We start from the raw sequence: 12,195 nt of genomic DNA on the forward strand, positions 1-12,195 counted from the left end.
TTCTCAATGAATGATAAAAATTACAATCTTCCAGCTTAGTTGGATAACCATTTATATACTTCATAGTAGCAGTCTGAGTCCTCCTGCTGGCATCGGGACCTGACTGTTCATGTCAGGAGCATCATTCCCTGCTGCCACTGGATCCCGGGTCCAATGAGCAACACCTAGATAGGGCACCTACAACTACTGTTATCTCAGCAACTTAAACATAAGAATAATTGTAATTTGCTTGCTTCTAGAAACTTTGGGAAGTGTGTTTCTATACTTGCAAGATGCTTCATTGGTTGCTCTTTGACAAAATGATTTGTTGCTTCTAGGTTTGGTCACCTTGACATTTTCTTCAGTTCACTCTTTGTCAGAGGTTTAGGTGAGACCTGCAGAGAAGCGTTTTGCACTGTGGATGGCTGGTAATGGAGTACTTAGAGCATGGGTACAGAAATGCCTTTTTTCCCTTTTATCTGGAGGGACAGCTTCTGTTCCCAGGAATTTTTAATTCTATAGCTACCCTGATAGGTGGTGTTGCCCTCAGGGCAAAGGGTGGTGGTCACAGTGAATTGGGTGCTCTGCCATCTACTTGTTCTGCATTACTGGGAACTTACTGCCCTTGTCAGGAGGGGAAGAGTTGTATTTCCTTCTGTCACGCCATTTTGCAAAATCCATGGGCTAAGCTGGATGTAGAGGCATTTCTGTCAATCATGTTTTCTTGTGCCCATCATTTTTCCCACGGGTAAGGGCTGGAGAGGAGATCCTTTGTGTCACTGCACCTGTTTTGTGGTGTAGCAGCTGTTTGCTTACTGCAGACCCTGTGTTGGGTGTTTTGTGTGCAACAGCTTGTTAGCTTACAGCTGACACTGTTCATCTTTCTACCCTTTACTGAGCTGTCTTGCCCCATACTCCGAGCTTTTCTGGGAGCCAGGATGTGCTTTGGCACAAGCCATGCCCCCAGTAGCTGATCCTACCTCCTCTTGGCCATGGTGGGCTGAGATGTGTGTGTGAAGCATCTTCCCTGCCTCTCCACTGAGCCATCCTTCCTCAGGCTCATAGCTCCCAGAGCCCTTGAAATGCAGTTTGGGGGTTTCTGTTGGCTTCTTTGTTTGCTTTCCCCTCTTTCTGCATCTTCCTGCTTTACTGTCACTCTCTGGACATGTTTGGTAACACAGTCTTTGGCCTGTGTTTATTGCCTTGCTTCTGTGTTTTCATAATCCCTTAATTGTGGTGTGTAGTCCCACACAATTGAATTTGGTTTGAATTTTTAGTTGTTTGGGTTTTTTAAATCTATTAATCAGGCCTCTCTGACAAAGAGGCCTGTGAGAGCTTTTGGCATAGTTGTGAAATACTGCAACTGTGAGAGAGAATTCATACCCTGGCTTTTTTTAGTGCTTGGCTTTAAGACTGCAGTCTCCTTGCTCTAATGTGAATTCCAGAAGACAAAGGATTTATGTTTCCTTTTTTAAGTCTCTGGAAGCCTATGCACCTCTTAAAGATTTTTATAAATGTGTGGCATACATTTTGGTAGAAATAATTAATCAGGGGGGCTCACACACGTTATTGCTTCTGCATGCCCTGGGAGCTCCTGGTTGGGCTGGCTGGCTGCCACGAACCCTCACTGCCTGGCCAGCCAGCCTTCACATCCGCCTGGTTTCCAGCACAAACAGCATCCAAATCAACACATTCCCCCAAGAATGTTTTAGTTTTCAGTAAAACAACATTTTCCTATGGAAAAGCCTTTCCTCAGAAAAATCTAGCCCTCCATCAAGAAGCTTCCCATGCCCGGAGCCCTGGGACACAATGAAGTTTCCTACTGGTGGTTGTTTTTCCTCATCAGTTCATCACTTGCCTTGGGCAGAAATCAAGTCTCACTTGCCGTTAAAAATCGCTGGCCTTCCATGGGAAGGATGGGCTTTGATCGGAGGTGGCTCCTCATTCCTCAGGGGTTAATCACCGTCGTTCATCAGCTCTCTCAGCTACAGGTTTTCAGCAGGCTGTGAGTACTTCCTTTGCTCCCTGTGGTGGTGCACAGATGCTGCAGTGCCAGTGACTTCAGAGAGAGGTGGATGGGGCACTGGAGCAGTGTGAACTTGTACCGCTGGATCCTGTTTTATGCATTTGCTACAAATACAGTTGCAGCCTGGATATCCCTTTGGCTGAGGGTATGCTTGAAACAATAGTCTTTTCTGCAAATCAAACCAATGTTCCTTGACAGATAACTGATGGTGTTTCACAAGTTGTCTAATTCATAAACTGTATGAATTGTTCTTTGAAAGTCCTTTTAAGTTTGAAATCTCAACTCTTTATGGTTGATTGAAGTCCATCTTCCACCCACCCCTGCAAGTGCCCTGTTCTCATCTGCTTCTGGGAGTTATGCCAGTCCAAACCTGTGCATAGCAAAAATTTATTAAGCCCCAGGTTTCTTCAAGTTGACATAAAAGTTCAGACTAGTTACTGCTTTTCTTTTAGTAGCCATGTAGGGAATTATTAGGAATAAAATATTACTTTAGTCAGTATGTTTAGTTGGTAAGTTTTGGGAAAAACTTGGCCATCAGTAATGCTAATTGCATAAATATAAATCTTACAGCATGTATTGATTACGAAAGAAAATTATAACCTCAGGTTTTGCATTTTTATTTTGTCTAAATGCAGAATATGTGTAGGAGAACCAGCCAGTCTTCTCTTGTAGCTTACAGGCTGCAGTCAAGAAACCTTTTATTTGAAACATGCCTGGGATGGAACAAATTTGTGTTGTTATCCATGATCTTTAGAAGAATGAACTTCTTCAAATTGTTTCTTAATCTGGAACAGGGAGGAAGCAGCTTTGGAACACTTTAAAGTGAGAGATAGTTCAACTCTGTCATTTGTCAACTTGAAATATGTTGTAATAATTAATACCCTCCGAGACTTGACATGCTGAAGTTTGAGAACAGGTAGAGAATTTATCCAACACAGATCAGGCATAGCTAAACTTCAGCCAAGCCCTGCGAGCACAAAAGTTTGTTGTTTTGAGAGGTTCGACGGTTGCTGCAATACATTATTTACATGCTTGAATTCTTTAACTTCCTTCTCTGCAAAGACACAGTTAAGTTTCTTAGTTCATGTGGGTTTGTGCTGAATCAGATGGAGATTTTTATGAGAGCCTTGGGCTTTTTTTCAAGTTGGAACATAAAATAAATCACTATTGCTTTATTTCTCTAGTGGAGACATTTTGTCTATTCAAATATATACGCTTTTCCCTCTCCTTTTTTTAGCCCTCTTTCCCCCCACTTACAGGCATACAACAGCCTGGCAATGAGTTTTTTCTACCACTTCATTTTAGAAGTTAATCTTTTTTTTTTCCTTTGGGCTTGTGAAAAGCATGTAGTTGCCATATGGTGATTTCTGGTTGGCAGATCTGTACACTATCATACTATGCTATAGTATGCTGTTTGTAGTTTGATGGGTCCTGTTCCAGAGATTATCTGGACCTCTGATGCACTGTAAGACTGTGAATCCTACAGGAGTGTGAATGTCCTCAACAGCTCTTGACTTTTATGTGAGTTGAGGAGCTACACTGAAGAGCTGGCACTTACTATAAGGAATACAAACAAGTGGTTGCGTTAAGCCCTGTAAAATGGGCATGTGTATTCAGAGTGTGCCCCACACACTCCAGCACTTAGAATGAACATTTACTTCTTTTTCGTCATTTTGCTCATGATCTCTCTCCCTCTCTCTCTCTCTCAACTCCCTTCTTTGTTCAGGAGTATTGCAGGTGATGCATTGTACTCATGTAATGTCTTTAGATCTGTCCTTATTTAACATGGTGAATTTTTTATATATTAGCACAAGCGTATCTGCAGAATAATTGTGAAAACAGTGTGTTTTTTACATATGGTATTTTATTAGAACTTTGCTGATGCTGTCAATGTAGTAGACAACACCTGTTTTGCATTTCATTACATTTTGTACAGCAATGGTCAGCTCAAGAGGAGACAAAAGTGTGAGTAGAAATGGAGTGTGGAACTTGGTTCACACTTTGCATCCAAAGAGGAAGGTGGATTACCTCAAAAAGGCAGAGTGCCTTACAGCAATCGTACTGTAGAATATTTAGTCCCTTACTTTTAAATTGTGCTTGCATTAAGGTATAGGGCAACTATTTATATGTTGATAGCATAGTTTCATGATGCTGATTTCAATAAGAGCTTAGTATATAAGAACACCTGTGATTGTCTTCAAGCTGTAGAGGATTTTGTATCCTGTTTCCCGACCACAGGAAAGACTCCTTGGCAGTCTGTCTCTTCCACCTGCCTTGGCAAGGCTGCAACAAGTCTTCTCTATGTTTTTAGTTATTTCTCCCAGGGACAGTAGCTTTAAAATGCTTGCTGCTCCTGAGCCATCTGATGCCATGAGTGAGCTGCTCTTGCAGGTAGTGCCTCTCTCTGTGAGGACTGTGCACACGGCAGGAGTGGTGGGGGCACTCCTGCTCTGGGCAGCACTGCCTGCGGGTGGCCATGGGAAGGGTGAGCTGTGCCACAGCAACAGTGGTCAGCAGCACTGTTAGGAGAAGAGAAGGTTGCCTTCTATGTCTGAGTCCTTCGGTCCTTCCACTGAGAGATGTGGCTGTGGGTGGCTGCTGAGGAGAGGTTTCCTCACAGCCTCCCTTCTCCAACTCACTGGCACTGCAGGTTGTTGGATTGGATGCTTCGCAGTCTGTTGTCCACAGCACTGTGGGGCTGCTCTGAGGCAATGAAGGAAACAAGGTTTAGATGATCATACCAGTGTTCCCTCTTCTCCCCACCGTGCTTGAAATGCTGTTGTCTTCAGCTGCAGTTGTCACAGGAGGCGCCTCGAAGGCCGTCGCCTTTGGGCAGCCTCTGCATGAGCAGGAGGCAAAGCAGAAGAGGGACCTGGCGGTGTCTGAATTCAGGGCAGGGCTCCAGCTCAGGGAGGAGCCTGAGGGGCCCCCATGGCCACCGCCCTGCCGGGGGCTCGCAGGAGGCACCATGGTCACCAAGCACATGACGAAGGCCAAGCTCTCTCGGTGCTGGTGCTGGCCGAGAGCGTGTTGAGCCCTGTGTTGTCTGGTGCCAGGAGTGCACAGTTCCGTGGGCAAAGGGCTCCAGTGGATCATGGGAACTGCCCAGTGTCTGGCCAAGGCTGCCCCAGGCAGATGCATTAGCTGGGACAGCGTTGTTGTCATGGCTGAGGGAAAGCCATAAAGCATTTGGGTCTTGAGCAGATGGCTTTGGGAAGAGGTGTGTATTTTGCTGTACTGAGAATTCAGTAAATATTTTTGTCGTTGATTTGGGATTTTTTATTATTTATTCCAAACTGCTTTCTTCTCTCCAAGAGAGTGTGGGTGTGTGCTTTGCTGAGGAGATTTTTCCTTGTGAAGAGAATGTGAATCTTGAATCAAATTAATCTATATTTAACATGAAATTTTAGACCCTTGCTTCAAGGCAAAAGTGCCATGATGTTACATTAGGTTTAAAAGCGAAATAGAATTTCTTCAAATAGGAACTTAAAATTGTTTAATGTAAATGTGATTTTCTTTACACTTATTTCTTATTCCCTTTAGCACATCAGGTCCACCCATTTGGCCAGGAAGCACCTTTTTCAAGAGAAATGGAGCCCTTCTACAAGGTAGGTGATAGATACTATCTTGGAGTAACTGTTCTACTTAAGAAATACCTTTTCCAAATTGCACAGCTTTTTTAATATTCTGCTGGCAAGAAATAACCAAATGTTTTTTTGTTTCCTTTACCCTGTCTCCTTTATTGCGCATCTGGTGCCTTGAAAATGACGATTTACCACGTACAGTGAGTGTAGTCTGTGCAAGTTGCTGCTTTTTTTCTTTCCTCAGATCCTTAAATTGCTTGCTCTAATATATGGTGAAGGGTGACTTTTTGTTTTTTTCCCTTTGTGTGGATAAAAAGTGCCCAGAAGGAAATGTTCCAGGAACACCACTTTTAGCTCTGTGGATGAAACAAGGTTGTTCTTTGAGAGAGATTCTTTCTGTACTCCTTAACTATAGGGATAGCAAAATGTACCAGAAGGTAGGTAGCAATGCTGTAGTGGGGAAAACAGTGGCAGTTTCTGTCTGAAGAAACATACCATGTTTGATAGTGCTTGTATTCGTAGAACAGTATTAAATATCTTATTTCCATTGGACAGACAGTATAAACTGAAGCTTTGTGACTGCAGTTTTGATAGGTCAAAATTTTCAGTCTATCTTCCCAGAATTCTTAAAACCGTATTCATATGTGTGTTTATATTTCTGCCATTAAGTAGATAGAATTGCCATCACTCTTAATGAAGGTGTCTTGGGAACACAGGAATCTGTCCCCAGACTGCAACTGTTTCTCTGTGGTGCAAAAGTAACTTCCACCATTTAGGATTGTTTTATGGTCTTCCTAAGTATTTACCCATGAAGTGTCTCAGTTTTGTGTTCATTTTCATGATGCCAAGACTTTCCTGGCCTCCTTGCTGGCAGAAAAGTCTGTATAGTATTCTCAGGAACATTTATCCAAATCACTTAGGATGGTGCTTTACTGATGATGAGGCACACAAGCAAATAATTAATTGTCAGGCAGTCCTGCTCTCACCTTCCACACATCGGCATCTCAAGTTTATATCAGAATATTTTTCAACTGATTTCCTTGCGCATATCTAAGAATTTGCATAATTCTGTTTTGCATCATCTCTATGATGTGATCTGTTCAAACAAAGTCTAAATACATTAAAGCATTTAGATAATTTTTTAACACTGGGAGATGGTATAAATTGTGGAGTTTGGCAGCTGTTGGCTTTAGTCTCAGTCAGATAGATCTGTTACCTTTGCAGTACTTCCTAATGAAAAAAACCTAAATTTTCTATTTTTTTTAAAGAACTATTGTGAAATAGCTTGTTTTGTTTTCAATATTTTAACAATTCTGGTTTTAAATGGGTATGAACACATACACAGTCTTTGTAATTTGAGTTTATAAAGTGTAAACTGCTCTGTTAACTCTGTTTGGCACAAATGTTTTGCCTTTTCTTAAGATGCAAGATACCAGGAATAAATAACAGCTATTTTTGTAGTCATTCCTATCTCAGTTGTTATTTAAAGCCTTCTCCCAATAAAGAAGGATACACTGTTCTCTACCCTTTTCTCTTCTGCACACTTCTGCCTTCCCAATTGAGGGCAAAAAGCTAAAAGCCAAAAACTTTCCAACATATTTTAAAGAAACGGAAAGAAAGATAGAGATGACTGCCTTTTCAAGCAACTAGTAAAGGCTAACAAGCCTTTAACTGAGTTGGCATTCTGTGTTGCCATTTCAAGTAGAAAATGCAGCAAATTTGGACTGTAATAATGCATGATACAACTGAGGTTCAAAGGATGAGAGAGTATGAAGAAAAACCTCATTAACTTAATCTCTTACCACGTCCTGGTTATAATTTTGGAACAAGAAGAGAAGTCAACTAAGCCTTTCTTTCTGTCTTTTTGTCTTCCTCTCTGTTTTTTATTAATTTTTCACTACAGTGAGCTGTTTCATGTGCAGGCTTCAGCAGGTTGCATGGAAATAGTGCATCCACCTCTTTGCTGCTTCTGTCTTTTTCCATAGGACCTGTGTAGAGGAGTGGTAGCGGGGCAGGGATGTGTGAGATGAGGTGTAGATGTTTGTAATTACCTACATTACATGGCCCTCTTAAGCCTCTTTTTTCCAGTGCTTATATCCTGCTTAGTGCAAACAGAAGAATGAAAAAGTGACTCAACTATCAGTTTCAAGTTACAGTATTGCCTTTTGATTGGCAAAAGTTTAGGTGGCAAAGGGATTTGAAACTATTTTTAGTGATAAATGTTTTGCTGTGTTCAAAAAGAATGTTCAGTGTGTGTTATTGTCAATAATATGGAATAATTCTGTAATTTTAGTAAATGTGATATTCATGTGCACTTGTCACACCTCATTTCTTCTAAGTTCTTTAGAAAAATGCTCTTTTTTCTGGTCTGGGGAATGAAGAGAAAATAATTTCACAATGTAAGTAATAGTGCATTTCTTTAGCCTAGAAGGACAATTAGCTGCTCCTGGTTTCCATTCATTTTATATCAGACCTATTTGGCAAAGTAATCTTAGCCATTGTAAAGAGTTTAACATATCTCTCCGGAGGAAGTGACTGAGAAGTCTGTGTCTGTCAAAATAGCAAAGGAAGAGAAAAGGAAGCTAAAATTCATTTTAGCTATTCTGTGTCTTAATGTTTTCGAAATTATCAGAATTAACTCTCTTTCCTTTCTGGCTTTGTATGTTTTTGAAGAATATTGAACAAAATATAAATATGCCACTCTATTTTTGCCTGTGATTTTATTAAATACAAAATGGCTGCCTCAGTTTCTTTTGTGAGGACTGTGATAGTGTTGCTGTCAGCATTAGCTCTCTCATCAGTAACTGAGTTGAGTAAGTCACCTGTTCAGGTTCCTTTTGAAGTCTTGAACTTCTGCTGGGTGAGGATTGCTCCCTATATTTGTCTGCTCTTTGGTCCTCGCATGAAGTCCCATGCAAAGCTTAATTTAGGTGGGACCTTCACTCTTACTAGACTGATGTCTTCTCTCAAAATTTATCTGTGCATCCATGGAACATTGCTGTGTTCCAGCCTCAAGGATTCCTACATAAAACAGGTTTTTGCTCTTGCTGTTTTCCTTTTTCTGTTGTTTTTGTAGCTTGTTATTGTACATCTTGCATGTTTGTTTAAAATCATGGCTTAATTTTTTAAAAGCTACTGTATGGACGGCCTTTGTTCCTGCTGTTTTTTCTATTCTCATCTGTCGTAACACTTCCATTTTTATTTAATAAAATGTATTGCAGGAAAAAGTGCTTATGGTGGAAAAGACTTAGACATGTTCTAAACTCTTCAGGAACTTACAATGGTTGAGGTAGATGGGGATATAGTCACATTAACTTCAAGACCTTAAAACTAATGTATCATGTTGAGAAAAGGGCGGTTTTGTTCCTCTGCTCTGATCTTGGCTTTTAAGCTCATGTTACAGACTTGAGGATGCAGTTGCTCACAGATCAGTGGTAATAATAACAAAATTTTCTCTCAATATATCTAACATTCTTCTTGAATAAACTAATAATACATCTTCAAGTTAACTTTTAGCAGCATTCATGTAAATTCCACTGGCTGAGTGCCACCTATAAGATGTAAATGTACTATGGAGAGGCTTGATTTAGTTTCTTAAAGATACAGCTTCCATTTTGAGGGGGAAAAACCAACAAAGTTACCGCTCTCTTTTTATCACATTTGTCCTCACACTTTAATAAACTGAGCGCAGCATATTACCATGTCTTTTCATATCAAATTTGGTCTGTCTTGAGTTGCAAGGAAGCTTATGTAGAAGGTATTTATGGGTATAACTACAGCTGGCACAGAAATGTGTGCCATGTGGTGAAAACAGTGGTCTGCATCTGCTGTTATGCTGCTGTGAGGGTTTGAACAGGAGCTCAAGAGCTGTGTTGTTGCCCCAGAAGATGCAAGAGTCCCATGACTGGGCCGGGGCTGACAGAAAGCAATGCCACCTCTCTGGGTTATGACAAACATGCATCTGCCAGGCTTAACAGTTCTTGGGTAAGTTTCCTGAGTTTCTAGCTGAAGCCTGGCAGCAGGAGGGCCTCATGATACCACAGTCAGTGATTCTTCATCGTCCAGGGAAGGAAAGTGAACTTGGGCATCCAGACCTCATGGCTGTTGGAGCCAAAAATGTAGATGGATTTCATCGCTGTGACTAAATGGTCCACATTTCAGTTGTTCCTGACCTGCTGAAGGTACAGCCGTGATTCTTGCCATGCTGTCTGCTTTGGTGTATGAACAAGGTCCTCCACTTCCTCTGCTGACAATCAGTGCAATTTAAATCTGCTGCCTGTGGATGTTGCATCAAAGATACAAGCTCTTTTTCCAGAGACCCTGCAGCCCTGGGCTGACACTTGTGAACTGGATTGCAGCAGTCAGTGAACTGAATTCAGACTGCATGGCTTTCCTTTGAAGCCATGATTTTCTTCTAATGAGAATGGAAAGAAAGGTTGGAAAAACACTTTCCCTCCAGGACACAGAAGGGAAGGAGTAAGAAGTTGCATGTGGCCTCTGGTTCCACTTGGCTAAGGGAGCTTGGGAAAGGAGGGATTGCCCTCCCCAGACCTCACAGGTCTGCTTTGTTCCCTCTCTACCATCAACTGCATAGAGAGGCATCCTCATGCTCCAGAAGAGAGCAAAGGATAGGATGGTTACATGGGGATGATTTGTTTTCCTCTCCTCTGGGAGAGCACTACATGAGAGAGACATTTTCTGTCACTGATGGTTCCAGCACTCCACATGTGATCTGTGTTGGTCCAGCTGCCATGGCTGTAGCTGGCACCACCTGTGAGAGGCTCTGACAGGAAAGAATTGGAAGACACCATCTTCACAGGGTCAGGTGTCACTAAAACCAGTGTGAGACAGTGACTCCACAGTTCATTGCAGAGTAGAAGTGGAAACTCTGGGCACTGGTGCTGCATCAACCCTCAATCCATGATGGTGGCTTTCCCATTTTAGTGTGCTGACATTGATACCTAACCGTAAGGTGAGACTTTGACACATGGAAAATGCCAAAGCACACGGATCACGTTATTCTTGATTGATTAAGGTGACTTAATTGAGCAAGAAAATTACATCTTTAATAAGAAAGTTTATTTTGTATGAAATGTGGACAGACCAGACATGAGATGTCCTACACATAAAAAGATGAGGAACCAGCTCGTTTTGAACACATGCACACATTTGTACAGAGATCTCTTTCCTGTTTAACAAGCTTGAAAATCCTTGAAATGACCAAATAGGCCATTTAATCTCTTGCCTATTGAGTAGATTTTAAGAAATGAGAGAGCAGATTTGAGACTTTAATAGAAGCACTTGCTGAGGTGGAAATAAACCAGCAGAGAGGAGGCAGAAGGGGGGCAATTGTTGTGGGTTTCCCTTGAGAATGCTAAATTAGAAACGTTCAGTCTTATAAATGAAGACATCCAGCCTTTCTGTTAATAGTGACATTAGGATAAAAATGTAACAACAGCAAGGACCAGTTTCATTGGATGAGCATTGCCCACACCAGCTACTCAATCTTTTCTCTGAAGAAGTTTGGGAGGACTTGTTCCCAGTACCTTCAAGAGTGAGGTTGACAACAAATTCACTAAGAGAAGATGTGTGCCTGCAGCCACATGCATTTTCTCTGTAATAATATGAAAATTTGGAATGTATTTGTCAACACCCACCAACGAATACCCAGGGGCTCCTGCAGGGATAGTGGGCCTCTTTCTCCTGATGTAAATTCAGTTCATCTGCTCTTTTCACTGCACGAGCAGAATGGTGCAAGGCATGTAGGGCAGAGGTACAACCCATCCTAGAACACAAGGTATCTGTTCCTGCTGGTGCTGATAGGGTTGAGGAGAAGGAGAAACGGGAGAGCTGAAAGACAAGAGGCTTCAGCAAGTTTCACGTGCGTTTAACCTTCAGAATTGTATGTCACACCTCAAAAGAAAACCACCTTTGAAGAGAAATGCTCTTTTCTTCTACTGCCTAGTGATGCAAACAGAAAGAACATGGCAAGGTAATGTATGTATTACAGATAATGTAAGCTTATATAGTACTTTAATGTCATGAGGACCATAAGAAAAAAGGCCAAAAGCAATTCAAGGTAGTCCAGCCTTAGGAATGGTGGTGACTCAGGTGCCGTGATCTGTAACACAATCTTGGACAAAGCTCTTATGCCCAAATCCAACGAAACATTAATTTCTTAGTGCATATTTGGGCATCTCATGTTCCCAAGAATTTAAATATGTTTTTCCCTTTGGGGTTATAATTCCTTGGGTTTGTGCTTTGAGATAATAGAGTGCTTTTCACTGCCCAGAGATGTCCGTTTACCGAACATTGGCACTGCATCGTATTTTGATGCTCCACTGATGGAAGAACCTTAAACGGGGTTGTAAAAGCAGAGCTGTTGATTAGCTTTAGCAGGGATGTGTGTTCTGGTTTTGGTTTGGTTTTTTTCCCTATCGAACTCCTTACTCTGTGAGATACACTTGGAAAATTATTGTTTTGGTTAGAGATGTGGGGGTTTGAGTGTCTAGTTCCAATGTAGTTACTCTCATCAGCAGAGCACCAAGACTTTTGACTTCACCGTATTTTCTCTTCAACTTCTGCTTCTGTAAGCTTCCATTCCAC

General features: G+C 41.6%; 1 protein-coding gene across 7 annotated transcripts in view; it reads left to right on the forward strand.

The window, feature by feature from the left end:
- The window catches only part of FOXN3 (forkhead box N3), a 207,751-nt gene that overhangs the window by 124,343 nt on the left and 71,213 nt on the right, over positions 1–12,195 (forward strand). For all 7 annotated transcript variants that reach the window (XM_071557690.1, XM_071557691.1, XM_071557692.1 and 4 more), the window contains one exon: positions 5,549–5,613. In XM_071557690.1, coding sequence (XP_071413791.1) covers positions 5,549–5,613 — 65 coding nt within the window. The remainder of the gene's footprint in view (positions 1–5,548; positions 5,614–12,195) is intronic.

This window comes from Pithys albifrons, chromosome 6, assembly GCF_047495875.1.
Source record: "Pithys albifrons albifrons isolate INPA30051 chromosome 6, PitAlb_v1, whole genome shotgun sequence".
Classification (NCBI taxonomy): domain Eukaryota; kingdom Metazoa; phylum Chordata; class Aves; order Passeriformes; family Thamnophilidae; genus Pithys; species Pithys albifrons.